This window comes from Sitophilus oryzae, unplaced genomic scaffold (genome assembly GCF_002938485.1).
Source record: "Sitophilus oryzae breed Bouriz unplaced genomic scaffold, Soryzae_2.0 scaffold_614_pilon_pilon, whole genome shotgun sequence".
In the NCBI taxonomy this organism is placed as follows: Eukaryota; Metazoa; Arthropoda; class Insecta; order Coleoptera; family Curculionidae; genus Sitophilus; species Sitophilus oryzae.
Genome location: NW_022147212.1, coordinates 1209020 through 1231518, shown reverse-complemented (window position 1 = coordinate 1231518; position 22499 = coordinate 1209020). Strand labels below are relative to the sequence as shown.

Sequence of the window (22499 nt, the reverse complement as noted above, 5' to 3'; positions counted from 1 at the left end):
AAAAACACAGACAAAGTGGTAGGAAACCTGATGGCAACTTTATAAAAAAGGAAAACAAACAGAATGTAGTTCAAGGCCCAAGTAGCATTTTCACGACTTGCGACCACATGTTTACTAAACACAACGTTGTAGTTACAAAAAATAGTTAGCTCCGTACCTTGGATATTAAAATAAATGTAAAGGTTGTTGTAACGTTGTGCCGACGTTGAACTAGTACTACAACAAAGTAAAAGCTTCTGCGACGTCGAATAAACGTTGTCTTGTAACCTTTTTTGCTTAAGTGATCTTTAGGTGATTCGGACAACGTAGTTACAATGTTGGGCAATAAAGAGTTTTCCGACGTCACTTTCAGGACCTATTCCAACGTTAGGCAAACGTCGTCTGTTTTACTAATTCCAACGTTGTTTAGATGTCCTTATTCTTACGTTGGTAGGACTTCGAGCCACTACCTTTTTGCAACTGTATTGAACCATAACCTTAAATCTTAAATTTTCACTTCATTGTTCTGTTTAGTCAGACAGTTCAGTGCTGTTTTTGTTTTTATAAAAAAAAACTTAATTAAAATGGGACATAAGAAAGGTACATATAAAACTAAATTTAAATATACATCGACATATTACCGATACTTTATCCACTCCCTCGTTTATTTAGAATATAGAGGGCGGCACAAGCTAGACTCTAGGATGACTAAATTAGGCAATCTTGCGACTAGTATACTACCTGTTAAGGCTAAACTGCGACTTTATTAGTCCAGTATGCGACTACTCGAACTGCTCCATCTTAATCTCCAAAACAACAAAGTGAAAGCCGGCATGTTGTTGAATAAGAAAATGTTTCGGTTCCTAAAATTGCAATTCCTGCTTTTTGAATACATTAGCTTGAAAAATTTGACCCTAAACAACACGCCGAAACAATTTTTTCGACTGCGAGTAAATTATTCTCACTTTACTAAAAAAAAAGACATTTTTTAAAACTTCTTTAATTTTAAGGCCCATTAGTATTTTTCAAAGTAGAAACAATACATTTATCAATAAAGTTGTTTGCGTTTAACTTTTTTGCCTTGGGTAACGAGTTACAGAGTCGGTTAAAGTGTTTCAATAATTATGATCTTCAGACATCCTCCACACTTAAATACTTTTGTTTTGTTTTCCTTTACTGCCATCTGGCATATGTCTCTAACTAAATCATAAAAATAATATTTTTACTATAATTATCCCAATTTAGGATAAAACGCGACTTAGAGGCCATATTATTATAGTTTTGTATTTCTGTGAATTAGGATTTTAAACGACGTTGCAGTTTGTACTAAATTAGGCTGTTAGCCAACGTCGGTATCCAACGTCGTTTCGACCCAAAAATTATTCTCCAAACTAGTGCAGACTAGGGTTGGCACGAGGTTGTGCCGACGTTGCGCCCCGACGTTTGGTCGCGTGACACAACGTTGTCCCGACGTCCAAATGCTGCTTGGGGGTGATTCCCTTCCATTTCACTTTTCAAGGAACTGATTTCGCGCGGCACTGTTTAACATCGATCTTAACTTAAAATATTATTAACCCTCATCGTTAAATACGACCACTTAACTTTTTTCCAGTGTCTCCATTAAGTTCTCCAATTTCCGACATCCTTTTAACGTTATATTTCCTTTATATATGTTTTTTTTTCTATTAGTTCCTTCCTGCAGTATCCTACGAAACAAATACTACAGTTGGATGAAAACAAAAAATTTTCCAACGTAAATGAACTATTACAGGGAAAATGAAGGTTGAGCCTTTTTAGAAGAACAAAAAGGACAGGAACAGAAAACCCGGCGATATCATTACAAAAAACAAAGAAAACAAAAACAAGGCAGTGCGAAGAGATCCTTTCATTTTACCTGTCAAGACACCTTTAATCTAATCTCGTTAATTTTATAAAATAACGAGATGTAATTCTGTACGTTTCAAATTATTCCAAGTGACAATAGGTTTACCTTTAGAAGGGGGAAGTAATACGAAAGGCTGGAAAATGAAAATCTGGAGTGTAATTTACATGGATTAATTAAAGTTACTGTTAAATAAGAAAGTGACTAATAATTATTTAAATTTATATTTAATCTAGCTACTCATTTAATATTTTGTTTCTATTTTTTTGTACTGAAAAAAGTATCCATTGTACTCCACTGTAAAAGTGTATCCATTATATTAATTTTTATTGCTAGTTTTATGCAATCGTTGATTTCATTCGTTCAATTCATTTTTTCTTAAGTTACTGGAGATGCTGGAATAGAGTGTTTGTAATAAAGGAATATGAATGAATTACGTCAAAGCATAGAAAAAGGAATTTTGCTCTATTTATATACAGGGTGTTTCAAAAAATTTGTGTCATTTTTAGTAGGGAGATTCCTCACGTAAAAATAAGATTTATTTTTGATGTCAAAATAGGTCTCATTCTGATTTGTTTCGTCGCTACAGAAGGTTAAAGTAATTTTTTTCGATTTATTATAATTTTCTTCCAAGTGCTTTTAGCGACTTGAATGAAATTTGGAGGGTAAAAGTTACTATGAGTGCTACATATTTTAATGCAAAAAAAGCGTTGACAGATTCACCAGGGACGTGCATAGGGGCTATCACTAGAATATTTTTCTAAAAAAACATGTGCGCCACTGTTTTTTTTTCCTCTTATTGTTCCTCTAAGTGTGTAGGCTATTTCATTTGTTACTAAATGTTATTAAAATTTAAAACACTGATGTGTACAGTACTACCTACAGCAGATTTCCCCAAAAAATAATAGTATTACAAGAGACCTATTTTTTAAAAGTATCAGCGTTCTGTAACTTTGAAACGATATTTCCGCACCCATGTTTATAGGAATTTTTTAATATATTTTTTGATGAATCAATGAGTACTTATTTAAAATTTTGGCAAAATAATGATATTAAAATTGTTTAAAGATTGCTATTAAAATTGGATTAAGGCAAATTAATTAATTTGCGTTTATCTCATCAAGGAGACCGAAACCGACAAAATATCAAGAGACAACTTTAATCAGTACTTAACAATCTATACAATTTAACTAACAAAAGAAAAAAAATATTATATATTATATTACATATTTTTTTAGAAAAATATTCCAATGATAATCCATATGCACCTCCCTGGTATATATACAGGGTGTCCCACGCTGAGCGTGCATTAGAAGTTTCTAGAGAACTACAACATCTAGCTCGGAGATTTTTTGCACATCATAGTTTCACAACGAGATCTATCGATTAAAAATATTTTCAATATGGCGGCACTTCCGCAAATACCGGAAGTTGACAGCAACTTTCTTATTTTAAAAGGTTGCCCCCATTTTTTATTATGTACTTAAACTCTATGTAAAATTTTATAAATTTTGATATTAAACACTCTATATCTAACATTATCCGTTTTTGAGAAAAAAAATATTTAAAATTTTTGAACAAAAAAAACTGCCTGTCAAAAATATGTGTATAGCCTAAACGTCAAATTTAGTGAATACCACAGCCACTGTGCCATAAAGAAAAAACATGTGGCTATCTATTTCAAAAATTAAATTGTTCGAATGTCATATAATAATGACCGCCGCTGTCATAGAATTGAGCGATTAAAAAAGTATCATAATTTATTTTTTTCAAATGGAAACCCACTTTTTTTATTTCATAGTGAAAAGGCTTTTCAATTCGTTAGTTTTTAATTATACATGTTCCTATACCTAAAATAAATCATTTTTGAGTTATTTAAGATTTAGTTTTAAAGCGTATATTTTTCTTGATTTTAACCAGTAGCCTATGACTTTAAACGTCAAGTGACGTAGATCTCAATAGATCTGGTCATGTCATATAGTGACGCTTTGTTCAAAAAGCAGCATAATTTTCGAGCCAACTTTGCGCTGTTTTTTTTTTCGATCATACGGAATATTATTAATAATATCAACTATTAGATATCACTAAAGAGCGAAAATACGAGATATATTTTTATAAATACACTTTTTAAACGCTTAAGGGCAGGCAGTATTTATACTATAGGAAATTCAAATAATTCGTTTTCTGACAGATGGAAATAAATTGTCTGACCGTTTGACACTTAATGTCAAAGAAAAATATAGGCTTTCAAACTCAATCTTAAATAACTTAAAAACGATTTATTTTAGATATAGGAACATGTATAGTTAAAAAGTAACGAATTGAAAAACCGTTTCATTAGTGAAATAAAAAAAGTGGGTTTCCATTTGAAAAAAATGATTTATGATAATTTTTTAATCACTCAATTCCATGACAGCTACCGCCATTATTATATAACATTTGAACAATTTAATTTTTGAAATAGAAAGCCACATGTCTTCTCTTTATGTCACAGTTGTTGTGGTAATGACTAAATTTAACTTTTAGGCTATACAAATTTTTTTGCCAGGTAGATTTTTTCGTCCAAAAATTTTAAATAATTTTTTTCTCAAAAACGGTTAATGTTAGATAGATAGTGTTTGACATCAGTATTCATAGAATTTTACAGAGAAATTAAGTATGTAATAAAAAATGGGGGCATCTATTTAAAATAAGAAAGTTTCTGTCAACTTCCGGTATCTCCGGGAGTGCCGCCATATTGAAAATATTTTTAATCGATAGATCTCGCTGTAAAACAATGATGTGCAAAAAATCTCCGATCTAGATATTGTGGTTCTCTAGAAACTTCTAATGCACGCTCAGCCTGGGACACCCTGTATATCGACACTTTTTTAGTATTAAAATATATCGCACTTCTATCCTCAAAATATCATTCGAATCGCTAAAAGCACTTGGAAGAAAATTATAATAAATCGAAAAAAGATGATGACTTTAACCCCCTGTAGCTACGAAACAAAGCACAATCGGACCCATGTTAATATAAAAAATAAGTCTTATTTTTACGAGAGGAATCTTCCTACGAGAGATGACGCATGTTTCTTGAAACACCCTGTATATTAGATTAAATAAACTTATGTTGCCTTAATTCATATTTATACCACCATTAGCACAGAAGAGATAAAAATAGTAAATAAAGTACATAAATTAACGTTCGGATTATAAAAAAAAGGTTAGAAAAGGGGAACCGGGATATTGTAAAAAATAATAAATTAAAGAGACTCCTGAATGAAAAAAGAGATAATATGTTGTGCTGCCAAAGATGGAATGCGTATATAATCGTAAATAATCTTAAATTCAAGGATATACAGGGTGGTACGAACTGTATACTGGAAACTCCGGCAGCATATTCTGCAGATAAACATAAGTAAAAAAGTTCGTATAATTGTATGTCTTAAAACGCTTAGTTACAGAGATACAGGGTGTAGAATTTTCATTTTTATTTCGATTTTTTCCAAATAATTTTTGAAGTAACATCAATGTTTGGATGAAAATTGGTATCTGGAAGTTTTTTGACATGAGAAATTTGATTTTGATGTCAATATGACTCCTACTTATAGAGGGCGCCACCTACATATTTTATAACTGGTTTGAAGTATAATAATTTCTCGTCCGTATCTGTATAAAACTACTAAGTAAAAAAATATAATTTACGATGTTTTTTACGTACAAAAGGTATATTGGTAAAAATCGCTACGAGTAATGGTTCTCGAGATATTTGGAATCGAAATTATCAATATTTGTCATCATTGACATAAATTAAACATGTTGACAAATAGTCATTAGACAGAAAACACATGTAGGTGGCGCCCCCTACAAATAGGAGTCATATTGACATAAAAATCAAATTTCTCAATCAAAAAACTCCCAGACACCAATTTTCATCCAAATATTGATGTTACTTACCTGTACACCCAACCGTTACACCCAACCGTTACACCCTGTATCTCCGAAAGTAAGTATTTTACGAAATACATTTATACGAACTTTTTTACTTATTTTTATCTGCAGAATATGCTGCCGAAATTTCCGGAATACAGCTTGGACCACCCTGTATATTAAATTATTTTTTTGTGGCTATCAAGATATAAATTAAGAATGTTTTTATAACTAAATAAGACAAAATCCCTTCGTCCATGCCAGATATAATTCATTCATATACCTACTTTTATTACCCTCATTCTCAACATACTTTTTTCCATTATCTCCATTAAGTTCTCCGATTTCTGAGTGCCTTTTAACGTAATTTCCTCTTTCCATTGTTTTCTTTTTTTTTGTATTTCAGTCTACTTTACAGTATTTCTTTATGGAGATCAAAAGTACAGTCAAATATAAAAACAATAATTTTCAAACGCAAATGAACAAGAAAAACGAACAATCGACGTTTTTAGAACGAGAAAAATAAAAACGACAGAATAGGCAGAAACCTGATGATAACATTACAAAATAAAAATAAAACAAAAACAATTCCGTTTAATGTTTATTTTTTCATTTTACCTTTCAAGACACCTTTTGTCTAATCCCGTTTAATGTGATAAAATAACGAGATGTAATTCTTTTGCTCCTGAAATTATTTGAAGTGACAATAGGTTTATTTTTGGAAGGCAGATTTAATGAGAAATGTTAAAGCATGAGAATCTGGAGATTGTAATTAAAATGGATTAATTAAAGATAAATGTTAAATGTGGAAAGCTTAAAGAGAAAATTTAAAAATATTATGTCATTCTTATAATGAAAATTTGAATGTTTTTAAATTATTCCTTTTATTTTTTTAGCCGACCATACCAATAGGTATGGTAGGCTATTAGGATCGGCAAAAAAAAGTTTTTTTAATTTCACTCAAAATGAGTTATTTGGATCATAAATGACCTAAATACAAAATATTTTCGTGGTGTCTGTCTCTTTGTCTGTCTACCGTCTGTAACACGATAACTCAAAAACCGCTGAACCGATTTTAACCAAATTTGGCTCAAACATACTGTGGCACCCGAGAATCTAGCCATTAGTTTTTTTTTGTGGGGGGGGTGGTAAGGGGGTATAGGAGGGTGTTAAAAATTTACAGTAGCTAGCGAAATGCGGTTTTCAAATTAAGATTAGGAATAATATTTGCAACAAAATCCATACATATATAAAAGCTCAAAGAGCTTTTGAGCTTTTATATATGTTTTTTTTTTGTTACATCCATCCCGCCGAAACTGCTTTACCAATCTTGATGATTCTTTTTTTAAATGAAAGGTATATATGTCTAGATTTGTTATGAAGTATTTTTAAATTGCTGAATGGCTATTTCTTTGTGTAAATTGACTAAATATTAAAACATACCTGAAAAACACCTACACACAATACCTCCAGAAATAAATTATTTGTCATTGTCAGTGGTTTGTCAGTTAGATTATATATCAAGTTTTTAGATATTTTAGGGATCCGTTCATACAGCCAGCTTTAGATACCTAAATATGAGAACAAAGGTTCGTTTAAACGACATTAGTGAATTACCTACACAAAGCGATTTTAGGAAATTCATCCTCTTAATTATGATTAAAAATTATGTCGGAACAATTTGTTGTATGAAAATTCCTTACTATGTGGTCTAGAAGAATGAAATCCTACAAAAAGAATTAGAAGAGATTTTTGAAATTCATCAACCAAATGGGTAAAGTTAGTAAAAATTTATATAAAACTTGGTGACCTCTGGATTATACACATAAAAATTGGCACAAAGGATCATTTAAAAGACATGAGTTAATTATTTGGATAAAGCGATTTTATGAAATTTATAATCTTAGGTAGTAGAATAGGGAATGAAAGTTTGCTGTACGAAAATGCATTATTATAACATCTAGCAGTATAAAATTTTATACAAGGGTTTATTTAGTGACACATCAATAATATAAATGAAATATTTCTGCTTAAATTATCCTTCAAGGAATAAAAAATAACTATAAATAGAGTATTAGTGCTCTTAATAAACCAAAAAAAGAGATGAAAAATAAAAAAAATAAGTAAAGCGACAATTGAAAATTTCAAATATTCATTTGAAAACTTCATATTTCAAAACTATTTATTTTAGTAATACAGTTTATATGGGACCATAGGTAGGGGTTCTATCTATAGAGGGTAAATAATCATTTCACTATTTATTATTTTGGAGAGATTTTATTTTTTCAGATTTTGCAAAATTTCTTTGAAATTGACTTTGGTTCGATTTTGAAAATAATCTATATATAAATAAGAAATAAAAAACCGCCCTGGAAGATCGCCATCCACCCTCTATCCAACCATACATACCTAATTAGTTTCAGTCAATGGAAGTAGTTAGAAAAAATTGAAAAAAAGTGTTAAAAAAAGCAAGAATTCAAAAACATTTTGTGGCCAAAATTGAACTTCTTTGAAATAGTTTGATTTCGATAACTTCTAGAATTATTAAGATTTTTTTATTTCAGACGGCTCTAATCAAAAGTTTTATTTATGGTATACAAAGTGTGTCATAAAGTCATATACAGGCGATGAAAAAATAAAAAACGGTTTTTAAATTTTCGAATTTTAATAATATTTAAAGAGAATAAAAATGCTCTTGAAATTGGAATATTGATGGCTTTTTATAAATTTTAAGTAAAAAATATGTAATAAGTCAAAAATAACAATGTCGATTTTTTGTCGAGCGAGTCTTAAATAAGTGCAATTATTCTTCGCGGTAGTAGGTATATTTGACCCCAGAAACACGATTATGAGTTTTTTCGCGAAATTTTTTTTGGAAATTTGGAATTTTTTGAAAAACCTTTTGGATTTTTTTTAGTTTTTAGTTAAAAACCATAATTTCTTGATAATATGGCAACATAGATAGGTAGTAGATTAAATTTACAAGACAGAAAAACCCGAAAAGCTGCAGTGGTTCTCAAAATTTAAGCACAACATATTTTTTTTTGGAAATTTTTAAAGTAATTCAAAAGAGTTATTTGAAAAACGGTAAAGAGAAAATATGTTTTTTTATCGAGATCTACCAGCCCTGAAAATATTTGCACTTATTCAAAACTTGCCCTGTATAATACTCAGAAAATCGACAATTGATAACTTTCATATGAAATACGAGTAGCTCTAAAACTCTTAAAAACATAGTTTAAATAGGGCATTTGTAAGGCTCACTAGCTCTATATACAAAGTAAATCATTTAAATCAATGCATGAACTATTCGAGGTGTAACGCGAAAGTAGTCGCGGGAAAACCCTAGTTTATAATAACATCAAAATCAGTCAAAGTCGCAGTTTTCGAGATATTAACATATTTTAGTATGGGCGGCTATACGTGCCTCCCGGCGCCAATTTTTATGGATACTTTACAAATATTTTACTAATTATATTGATTATTATTGGATAAAAAATTCTATAATATTGATTCTCTCCAGATTATAAATGTGTTGTTAATTTGAATGATGAATAATTTGATGATATTTTTTCAATTTTTTTTATACAGTGTATCCCAAATTTTATGGCGAACATTATATAATCTCAGAAACCATACCAAAATCGAAGTAGGTTAAATTATTGGCAAGTTGCAAAATTTTGATAACTTGGACTTGCATAGCCAACAATAGACAACAATGGGCCCAATTACAAGGAAATTAACTAAATATGTAAGGGAGCCTACACTATAGGCTTGGTGCGTTCTCCGCCGGTGTTGCCACCATCGAAGAATATAGTAAACAACCAGCATATAAAAATACACGGGTTTAAATAGCGAGTATACAAACAATTTTTATATAATTATTCTAAAAGTATTAAGAAGTATAATTTGTGAAAATTCTATAAATAAAAATAAAAAAGTAAATATTTTGATATCATCAGGAGGTCTAACTTGTATTATAATTTATTATTCCATCTAAAAAGACATTTTAGATGAGTTCAACTATGGTAGCGAGCATAGTTTTACGCACCGGTTTTACTAGCGGAGACATAACTGAGGGTATTTCGGTTATAACGAAAACTTTTAAAGGTACATAATTATAATTTTAGAAGATAGTTGCTAACTAAGCTAATAATATGATATACGATATAACTAAGCTAAATAGCGCTAGTTGATTAAAACAAGTGTACCATTAATATTGCAAATTATAATTTATTCTCTCATAGTATACGCCTATTTATTTTTTTATTATGTAATGTGCACTTTATTTGCTCTCTTGTTTCAAAATTCCTCCCGCCGCTCGCCGCCTGTCTTGTAGACTTGGGCCAGTCTACATCCGTTGCTCGACGTGTACACAGCGTTCCAAGTTTATTTTAGTTTTGTTTTCGGTCCGACGCATAGGGTGAACCAAAAATAGTGTTTTAGTTGTTTTGTTCGAATTGTGAATAAAATGTCTACTAGAAATCTTTGTGCAGTGGATGGTTGTGAAAGTAGAATGACAGACAATATATCGTTTTTTAGGTGCCCAAAAGATGAAGGAAGGTATGTGTTTATATAGTATAGGATATTAAGTATATAATAATTAAAGTATTAGATATATTAAGTATATTATAATTATGGAAACCTGACTATGAATAAATTGTTTTAAAAATATACATATAAATTTAGAAAATATATAACTCGAAATATGCACAATATATTTATTTTTAACAATTAGTTTATTATTTTAGTAGATATTTTAGAGTAGTAGTAGATACTTTACTATTATGTTTTGGATTTTGCAGTATTTACCGGTTTGGCAACGTGCATATTATATTATTTTTTAAAATATTAGCATTTTTTTAAATAGCATGTTTTACTTTTTAGATGTTTGTATTTAACTTTAACTACCTACCTGGTAAGTCCAAATTTTATCGTCAGGTAATAAAAATACGTGCATACAACTTGTTCTGCTATTGACAAGTTTTTTAGAGTTTTTACTAAATGTTATGTAACAGTAAATATAACAATTGACGAGCACATGGGAAAAACGATGAGTATCCAGAAATGGATAAATGTTCAGGAAACCGTTTTTTTTATTCAAATTACGCATGGACTTTTATACCCGAGTTTATATCGTTTTTCCCATTTTTAAATGCCTGTTTCTATGTGGCCGTTATCGATATTCCCGTTTATTTAGGTACCAAAAGGTGTAGCCCCCCCTCTTTTTGGTACTTTCATTATTTTTCCCGTGTGCTCTTCAATTAGTAGTAAATACTGTAATAAATTATATTTGCATATTTCTTAAGTTATAGAATGTTTTGCTGTTTGCATTTAACTTGAATTATCTACCTTTTTATCAAAAGGTAATAAAAAGTACTTTGATACAACTTGTCTTGCCATTGTCAATTTTTTTTTCAGTTTTTACTAAATTTTATCGAACAGTAAAATTTATTACACAATTAATTGATAATAGTCATAATTACTGTTCATGATAATCATAAAATTTAGAAAAAATTCCAAAAAAAATTGACAATGGCAACACAAGTTGTATGCAAAGGTACTTTTATTACCTTACGATGAAATTTGGGCTTTCCGGGTAGGTAATTAAAGTAAAATGCAAACAACTATAAAGCAAAACATGCTATAATTTAAAAAATATGCAAAATATTATTATATATATTAAAAAAATTAACTTATTATATTTATTTAGTTTACATTTTTCATATATGGGGTTTCCATAATAATTATTAATAATAATTACCCTATTGACAATTCCATATTCCAAAGAATTAGGATAGAATAATATATCTAATATTTTAATATTAATGTATTCACCTTAATATGTATAAGTAGAGTCTGATAAGGAAAATAACTTGTAGGTGTGGAGCCTGGAAAAGTGCCTTAGGATTTATAGGATACCACAGATATGCTGTTAATCAATAAAACTAGTACTGTACTTTTATTTTTCTACTTGCTATATTAAAATTCCTTAGTATTTTTAGTTGATCTTTCGTATAGGGCCAGCGTTCTGACTGATAAAATAGCACTTCCGCTGCACCCGGTAAACGTACAAATTTTTTGTCACCTCGAAGGGTCACCTTTGAAGTCAAAATAACAATAGACTTCCTTAGAGTGAACCAACTGGTATGTATTCTTTAAATTGTGCTGTAAAGCTGGAAATGATATTGTCGCGACCCTGGTTTAGAGAGTTGCGGCTAGGGACGGTTTAGGTATGTTTTACGTATACTGCAAAAGTATCTATACAATAAATTTAAGTATTATTTTGATTTTTAAACTTATATTTCGAATAAATTAAAGTCCTTTTTAAAATAATACAGAAATTTTAATATATTGATATTCAGCACGACGGAAAATAAAATTATGTAATTTTTAAAGTTTATTAAATAGTTTAATTCATGTTTACGAAGTATAATTTTACACTTTACTAAAATGGTATTGTATTTTGTTTTAGAAAGGTATATACATCCGTAGAGGTTATAAACTCGTCAAAAGTGAAATGATGTTTCGACTTTTGTTTGAAACACGTTGAGTTTAATTTTCTCTGTTCGCGAAGTCGGCGTCGAACTAATCGAAATTAACTGGCAGATTGTTATTACTTGTATATTATGACGAGACTTCGTAATTAGTATGAACTAATTAATTTCGTACAGAATAGGGCTGCGTGGTAGGTAATTAATTTTCTGACAATTTCTTATTAAATGCAGGAAGTGAACAGATGGCAACTGAAAACATAGTTCTGAGTAAAATACTTGTATCTCATACAAAATGTAAAATTACTGTGTTACTCCGAAAATGGTAGACAATATTAAAACTAAAAGAATTTCGGACTTCCATTTATATGTATATTTATTTATTTTGTATATAGAAAATCCACACCTACGGGACAATATTTAAATCCTCAGTCGAACCATTCTGAAGCAACCAGAAGAGGTATAGTTAAAACATTATGTCATACAGCAATCACTATTGCTGGTATTGCGAGGTGTCAGACTCGGCTAACCACACACTATTTGAGTGTCACGCGCACGAAGATTTACGGGAAAAAGCAGAAACAGTAAGTGGTACGAAGATTACTAGAGTAAACGTCGGAAACCTTCTAACATCATCGAATGAAAATATCTATGCGATTTGCGGCATGTTAAGGAACATTATGTAGAAAAAGGCGAAGGACGAAAAAGACAAGATCTGGGTACAGACAAGACCAACATAGAAGAATGATAAGTCTCTAATCTTGATGAAATGCCTTCGGCGGTACCGAGATTGGCGAGCTTAGAGCACATATGAGTTTTTAGTGGGTAGGCCCTCTCGTATGAGGGAGATCCCCACACTCCGGCCCTAAAGGCGTTTCCTATCTATAAAAAAAAGAGCAATCACTATATGCATTGACCAAGAATCTTTGGATTCTGAACTAAGTAATACTAAAACCGATTTGCTTCAGAATGGTTACTCTGCAAAATCACTAGACAATATTATATACAATTGCAGGTCTGACTCATTGGTGCGCCAGCCTGAGGAGGATGCCCTCTCTCTCTCTTGACGATTCCATATGTGAAAGGAACAGCGAAGAAGATCAGGTGAATAGCCAAGCAGTAAAAAAATTAAAACTGTTTTTAAGTCTGGGACTACTCTAAGAAGTGTCCTAGAATAAGCGGATCATTGCGACCTTACAGATTTATTGCGTCCCCCTTTCTTGAGTTATAACTCATCATACAGTCCCAGGGCTTTGACAAAAGCCAGTATCTGGGACGGTTTTATAGAGGGTAGTTCTCCAATATCAGTCGTACCAAAGTTCATGGCACGAATGGTTGTCGTCTCGGCGCACTCAGTGATGAGGTGTACTGGTTTTTTCCCCATTTTCCCTACAGAATCTGCATTCGCCGTTTCTTCTTAGTTTCAATCTACTGAGGTGTTCATTGAGGAGACAGTGTCCTGTTAAAAACCCCGTGACAATCCGAAGATTGTTCTTACTAAACTCAGGAAGATCTGTAATTTTTCTTGATCGTAAGCCCTCAGAAACTTCTTCGAGTGTCTTAGACCGTTGCAAGATTTCCATTCCAGATTGCGGATGGAATCTTCCAAGTTCTTGGTCCAGTTAGTGGAATGTTCGCTCCTTTTCTAGCTAGATCATTTGCTTTTTCATTGCTTTTTATTCCTTGGTGAGCAGGCACCCAGAGTAGGAGGACTCTGTTTTCTTTGCCTAATTTATTCAGCTTCTCTATGCATTCTTTGACCAATTTCATGATCCAATTTCATGAACGGAATCATGAAACCAAGAAAAAGAGTGCATCTACCAGGTCCCTTGCCAGTGTGGTGAGTCGTATATTGGAAAATCAAAACGTCCTCTATATGTACGACTTGACAAACATAATAAACGCAATGAGGTGGAACTCTCTGGCATTGCAGATCATGTATGGTCCAAGCACCACAATATAATATGGTGGAAAGCCCGGGTTGTCCACAAAGAATCCCATTGGAAGAACCGCAAATTTAAAGAGGCCGTACACACCGTCATTGAATAAGGTATTGGTTTTTCAGAATGTCCTAAAGAAACTGCTTGTGGGTTATCATTTGGGGGGATTTCAGTCACACACAAACACCCACTCTTTAAATCGCAGCTGCTTCTTAAACAACTTTTTTCAACATATAATTTTATTTTTATTTTCGTATATTGTATTTATTATTAAACAGTGTGTTTTTAATATTATAACTTAATATATTAAATTCTAACTATATTGAAATCTTAACTAAAGGAAAAGAATTCGAATTTCCGCAGAATTTTACCCTTGTAGTTATAGCTTGCTGGAGGAAAAATCCAGAACTGCTTTTAATAAATGCTGCCCATATCGCTTATCATGGATGTTGTTCAGCTTGTACCGTATGATCGAATAAAAACGGCGTCCAGTTGGCTTGGAAATGACGATCGATGACATTTCCCATATAATTTTACATATAAAATGACAGCGATCTTCATTTCATAGCCATCGCTGACGCGGTTTTTATTCGATCATACGGTACTTATTCCACGTTTTTAAAAATTCACTATGTACGGACTCACCAGCCTGTTCCGATTCCGACCATAATCCTAAACCTGATTGAATCAATTAGGTGGTAAAGGATTCAGTGTACTTTTAAATTAATAGAGACATTGGTGTGTATGCTGATGCAGCATCAGCATACACAACAGGTCTCAGACAGAAGCAGTTTCAGAGCAGTTGTTAGAGAAGGTATATAAGTAGATTTAAGCTGAGAAATTTCCTGATAATGACGCTAGAACTCATCGAGATCTGAAAGAGAGCCACCAAAAATACCGTTAATGTATTAGAAAGTCAACCGAAAAGAGCCAAAGAATGCTTTAGCACTGTGCATGCGCCACTTTTTGATGAAAATGATGCTATGCCCGTGTTAAAGAAATGCATTTTGCCAGAACTACATCTTCTTCAGGGTTTTGTGAACCACCTGTTTTGGAAGGGTTTGGTTCCTCTCCTTAGTAGAGATAATGCACTGAAATGGCCAAAGAATTTAAATGTTGTGCCTAAAAACTATCAAGGAGATATTTTTGAAGGTAATGCATGTCAAAAGCTGCTTCAAAATGCAGATAAACTTAACTTCCCGGAAGTTTTGGAAAATATTGATAAAATATATGCCCAACCATTCATATCAGCCATGAATATGATGAACAGAATTGTCAATAACTGTTTTTCTGTCCAAGTTAAAAACATTGACAATTTGAAATTGGATATCCAGTTACTGCGTTCGGTTTATAGACACACCAATGTCTCTATTAGTTTAAAAGTATACTGTATCCTTTACCATCTAATTGATTCATTGGATGACCTTCAATCAGATTTAGGATTATGGTCGGAACAGGCTGGTGAGTCCGTACATCGTGAATTTTTAAAAACGTGGAATAAGTACAAGCGAACACTATCCATGATAAGCGATATGGGCAGCATTTATTAGAAGCAGTTCTGCATTTTCTTCCTTTCCTCCAGCAGGCTATAACTACAAGGGTAAAATTCTGCGGAAATTCGATTTTTGGGATCTTTTTCTTTAGTTAAGTTTTCAATATAGTTAGAATTTAATATATTATGTTATAATATTAAAACCACCACTGTTTAATAATAAATACAATATACGAAAATAAAAATAAAATTATTTTTGAAAAAAAGTTGTTTAAGCTGCGATTTAAAGAGTAGGTGTTTTGTGTGACTGAAATCTGAAAAACATATACCTTATTCAATGACGGTGTGCGTATTCATTTCTAACAATAGTAAAATTTTTAGCAATACAGGTATGGAAATTTCAACAATATGGCAACCATTCATAAAACGCTCCAATGCAGGTGTTCTAAGTGGAGAACCTCATGCTTGACTGCATCCAACTAATTCATGGGTGAATGCTTGGCTCTAGTATGTAAGCTCAGTAGTTTTACGATTTAGATTCGTTCACACTTGATAACGGTCAGTGATACTTCTGACAAAAACTTGTGTTGGCAAAATAAATAAAAACAATGGAAGTCTGAAATTCTTTTAGTTTTAATACTGAATCATTGTCTACATTGTTCAAAATAATGGTAGACAATGATTCAGTATTGATATTAAAATAATTGGGGAGTTCGACTGTCTTTATTTATTTTTAAACTTCTACAAGGTTTCGGTCAGATGAATTACCAACATTTTAAAGATCAAGGGAGTCTTGGTTTTGGTCTGGATTATCACTCAGTGGAATGTCTAGACCAACTACAGCTGATGATCCAGAATAAAGTATGTCCAAACACTAGTGTCTACGTCCCACTAGCGTACTCGGGCACCCGACAATGTTGCCAAGTACTAGATCTTAATTTGATTCTTTTCTGCATTTTATTCAAAGTGAAATTAAACAAATCATCTAAAAATGAAAATCTTAAAGAATGCAGAAATGCTGATGAATTATTATGTGTGAAAATGCTTTAATACTAACTTATCTAATAAATAATTTAAGTCAATGTATAAACAATGTTGTTTAATTTTTTTATAATAATTTTTATTTTGGTTCAGATGGTTTAATAAGTTTTCTGGGGTTTACCAAAGGGTTTATCTAAGCTTTTTTTGTGCTAAAAAGTTTTCTTGTTGAATAATACCGTAGTTTGGCTTGGAAATGAAATCGATGACATTCCCCATATAATTTTACATATAAAATGGTAGCTATCTTCATATGAATGCCATCGCTGACGCCGTTTTCTTTTATCATATTGTATTTTTGTTACCAAGCTCTTTTGGTTCTTTATTATATTCTATTAAAGGTGGTATATCTATACACTAGAGAGCTTTTAATATTGGTCCAATAGAAGCTTGTCTTCTTTAATTTACATTCAGTAGAAGGGCTATTGCACATTTTATTGAAAATAATGGAAAAATACCACTTTACCAGAGGCAAACTTAGTTATCTCTGACTTTACTAAAGCAAATTGAAACGCGTTGTGTATGCTTATGTGAATGCACAGTGCGGTTGCTGCAACGGAAACGTTACGTGTATGATAATGTGCATCGACCTTTTTAGTTGATTGCTTTACTTTGAAAATTTGGTAATTACCTTGTGCCACTTGTGCATGTAATTTTAAATGCCTTGTTAAACTCTTTGAGCTAAATTTTTTGGTACAGAATTCGCAGGAAAATGCGATATTTCAGTTTTACTAAAGTTAACTCTAAGTAAAGGTGCAATTTCCTATATCTGTTTAGGATGAAATTTTTTAACATGTTTCCAAAGCACTTATTCTTGCTTTATTTATTATTTTGATTACTATTAATTTAAGTATACCTAATACCGAATCTGTGCAATTAAGAATGTTTTAACAAAATCAACCAAATAACAATCAAACCTTGAAATACACCGTAAAAATAACCGTCTTTAATTTAGCTAAGGATTGAAAATTATGAAATTAAGGGACAACAAACGGCAACATTGTTGGATGCCCGACACGAGTAGCCTAGTGGGACGTAGACGTTAGTTGACCAAACTTGATAGAGAGGAAGTCTAGGATTAATTGTGGGGGAAATGGCTTTGCAAATTTTCAAAATGTCATCAGATACATTTTGATATTTTATAACTTAACGTAGACGGTGCTGGACAGTCGTACCCAGAAAAAAAAACAGATTGTGAAGAATTTATTGATAAAACGGTCTATTTTAATGGTGTTACAGCTTACCCATTTCGTTTCCTGCTTCCAGCCTGAGCGACCCCCATTCCCACGCCACAGATCTTGGTCTGGGGTCAGCGCAAACCACCATGCTGAGGTCAACCGGCTGTCCACTCTCCACGTATATTTCAGGCGTAACGGCTTGTTTAATCACCTGAGGTGCACCTGAAATTAGGGGAAAACAATTAGTATTCGATTAATAAACATTGGAAAATGCATTACGAACAACATTATCACAGAATACATAAATGATAGAATACGAGTTGGTATTATTTAATCGCGTTGGTGAGTTTAGCGTTTAAATCATGATTCAACCCTAACAATTAGTATGTTACTTAGACAATGTAACTTACATTATTGAAATATGGAACAAAAAATATTGAAGAACAAATGCAATATTTCCTTATTTGGACATTAGTCACCCGAATGGTCTGTTACACAGAATATACTAACGAAAAAGAAGCCCCCAAGTTCCTTGTAATAAATCGGTTCCATTTTCGTAGCGCCATCTCTCGCTGTAGCTGACATTTGCAGGATAGCCAAAGGGGATCGTGGCCGGGGGGAACAGGCGGGAATTGTAAAATACACTTTTTTATTTTAATTATTTTTATTCGCTATTTGCAATTTTATTTTTAAAACATATCATGTGAAACAAGCACATAATATGTCTTAAAAATAAAATTGCAAACGGAAACAAAAGGAATTAAATAATCTGAAAATCTACAAAGTTTATTGATAAAAAAGTTATGCTATGCAAATTGATATATTAAGTATAACCTCTTTGGTATAACATTGTTGAACAAACATTAACAAATCATAACATATCAGATCATTGAACTAAAAAAAGTACTATTACATAAAAACAGGTGATACAATACCTCAAAATTAATTTTAACATAATATCAAAACCGAAAAATCAAACTGCAAACACAACCACACTTATCACAACAGAAATTAACACACACTTCCACGGCAAATGTCCAAGAAAGACTGATCATTCTGATTGGTCCTGGTCCGGTCATAGCTCACGTCGTATTGTCGGTAAGCAAAATCCCTGTACAAAAATTTTGACAATCAGCGCCGTCACCCGTCATAATTGGGAACCATTTTTAATATTTCACTTACATGGCCCTGGTCTGTTAATAGTGAGCATTGAGATTTTATTTTTTTTATTCTCCAATCTAATCACATAGTGTCGTCAACGCAATACAGATATTATGTTTTTTACAGTTGGGGTTGGAAACTTTAGTGTTACAACATCAAAATAAAACTCTAATTCACTAAAATATTAAAAACTAAAGTTTTTAATATAACTGGTTGTTTTTTTTTCAGTCACAAGAATGGCCACAAAATAGTGGTGGTCAACGAAATCTCTAATGGTGAAGAGTTTCAACAGGGCAGGGACAGGTGAAAAAGTTCACACTAGAACATTAGCCAAAATTCATGACAGATCTGATAAGCATAGACAGAAAGACAGTCAAAGATGTCGTTGTTTCTATTAACACGGCATTATAAGCTTAATAGACATCTAATGCTGATGGAATTGAAGGACGAATGCATGTGCAGATTTTGCCTATCTCAAGAAGAAACGACAGAACGCAGTTTATATCGGTGTGACAGCCTGGCAAAAGTGCTCTTCTTTGTACTGGTCAATGATAGGCCTTTGACAAAGAGCTATATGGAGGGTTCAGTCTCCAAGTTGCTAGCTTTGTGAAGTTATTCACGAAGTGAACTCTTTTATGAAGTTGGTTAATTTACACCGACCATAAATATATTTGATATTTTGTCCGTTCTACCAACGCAACGTATAGATCATTAATTAAATATTGAACACCTGTTAATCTATTTATATGTCTATTCTTACAGAATGTTCAGTCATCGTTGAACATCACGTCATACACTGTCGAACTCTCTCAATCACTTGCCAACTAGATGAAAGAGATAGGTGACGTCATTACGGCATTTCGTAAAATACTGCATACAGGGTGGCGCACCTCATTTGCCTCGGTTGATTGTACGAAAACGAAAAGATGTAGAAAAAAAAATTATGGGGATATGTGGGAAGGCAATGTGCACAATTTAAAATTATTTTGAAATATACAGGGTGTGTCAGAACTAAGATCCATACCAAAGTATTTTATTTCATTTTTGGATTCTTGGTCTCAAAAAAGGCATTTATTATAAGGGTTAAATCTGTATAAAATCTTTGGTTTTTGAGATATTTAAAGATATTTAAATATGCATGCTACAATAGAATAGATTATTAACACCTTGTACATTACTTTTAAGAATTAATTTTTGTGCTGAGTTTAAAGTTAGAGAAATAAACTTTACTGCAAAATGGTATTGCTTCCTTAAATTTATACAGGGGTATCAAAAGTTGCTGATGTATTTTGAGTATTTATTTTATATAAAAACTTCGTTATTACAAATGCAACACCCTGTATTTTTTTAAATAAATCAAAGCAGATTCAAATGCTCCTTCAAACTATATTAGGGTTTCCTATACCTATCTAGCTCAGATTTTGAATAAAAAGCGATTTTTAAATAAAATTGCAATCAAGATGGCTGGTGTCGCCATGGCAATTTTCTAGTAACAGTTAGTAACTATTTTCAAAGTCGACATTAGTTTATGGACATTATTATTTATAATTTATAACAGTTTACTTAGATTTACCTACAATAGTTCAATAAGGAAGTATTCATTATTTTATAAAGAAAAATAAAGCAGTATCTGCTGGCGGAACGAATGGATATGTTACTAGTGATTTTATTTTGTGAGGAAAATTGTATTGTTTCTTGGCCTCAAGGGCTTATGTTCAAACATATCCAAATAGGAATCTTCCTGATAAGCGTTCCTTTGAAAAACTACTTGTTCTATTTCGCAAAGCTGGTAGTGTAGTTTATAAAAAAACCTAGTAGGCAGAAATTAGTCATTGGAAGTGAAGAAAATGAATTTGCGTAATTGGCCCTTATATAGAAAATCCATATATCTACAAGACATCGCAAAATAAATCAAAGAACTACTTCGTTTTTCTTGATAGAATAATAAATACATATTTAATCAATATTATTTATTAAACTATTGTAGATAAGTTCATTTATTAGATAAATAAATGAACTGGTATAAATTTAAATAAGTCCATAAAGTAATTTCGAATTTGAAAATAGCTGCTAGCTGCCACTAGAAACTTGCCATGACGACACTAGCCCTCTCAGTGGCTGTTTTATTGAAAAATTGCTCTTTATTCAAAATCTGAGCTAGATAGGTATAGGAAACCCTAATATAGTTTGAAAGAGCATTTGAATCTGCTTCGATTTATTTTAAAATATACAGGGTGTCCCATTTGAAATAACGAAGTTTTTATATAAAATATATCCTTACTATAGATCAGCAATTTTTGATACCCCTGTATACATTTAAGGCAACAATACCATTTTTCAGTAACGTTTATTTCTCTACCTTTAAACTCAGCACAAAAATAAATTCTGAGAAAAGTAATGTACAAGATGTTAATAATCTATTCTATTGTAGCTTGCAAATTTAAATATCTTTAAATATCTCAAAAACCAAAGATATTAAACATATTTAACCCTTATAATAAATGCCTTTTTTAGGCCCAAGAATCCAGAAATGTAATAAAATACCGGGTGTTCCATAAGAAAAAATATAACTTTGATATGGATCTTAGTTCTGAAACACCCTGTATATTTTAAAATAATTTTAAATTGTGCACATTGCTTCCCCACATACACCCATAAAATATTTTGTTTCTACATCTTTCCGTTTTCGTATAATCAACCGAGGGGAATGAGGTGCGCCACCCTGTATATATAATATTGACGGACATCGATTAATGCCAAAATTTCCTTTTAGTAATTGTCATTGTCATTGGATTTGGAGTTAAAATATTGTATTGACGGACATCGATCAATGTCAAAATTAAAATTTGATTGTTGCTGTAGAACAAAATTCATATTTTTTATTGCAAAACTGCTTCAAATATTTAACCAGAATGAACAAGAGTTCATTGCTAGACTTATAAATCAATCACCTCACAATAGGAATTGACCTCAAATCCAAGGAAGCAATAGAGAAAGAGGGATATATCCTCTATTATAGATACGGGACAACAACGGTATCAGGTCTAAGAAAAGACCAAGTTAAAGAGGTGGAGAAAATGGAGACAGATCCTGCAGTCTCCACCTCATGGGTTCCTCAGCCGGAGGCAAGCTCCTCGACTGTGAAAGGCGGCACGGAGGGCCAAACTCCAACCGTGGAAGGGTGTACACCCTCGGATGAAGAACTGTTGTCCAAAGGAGGATGGGAAATACCCTGTCCCCTCTACAACAGGGGTATGATGGGTTATAGACTGTGTGGTGACTCAAGGAAGGAAGGCACAATAGATCTTTAAGGTCGCATTGATTAACCCCCCCCCCTCTTACATTCTAGACTTATAAATTATTTTACTCGAGAAAGAGAAACTGAGTTCAAGAGAAAAAATGTATTATTTTAGATTCAAG

General features: G+C 32.0%; 1 protein-coding gene across 2 annotated transcripts in view; it reads right to left on the bottom strand.

Moving 5' to 3' along the window:
• The window catches only part of LOC115887727 (hemicentin-1), a 691696-nt gene that overhangs the window by 101294 nt on the left and 567903 nt on the right, over positions 1–22499 (bottom strand). For both annotated transcript variants that reach the window (XM_030907200.1, XM_030907201.1), the window contains exon 7: positions 17985–18140. In XM_030907200.1, coding sequence (XP_030763060.1) covers positions 17985–18140 — 156 coding nt within the window. The remainder of the gene's footprint in view (positions 1–17984; positions 18141–22499) is intronic.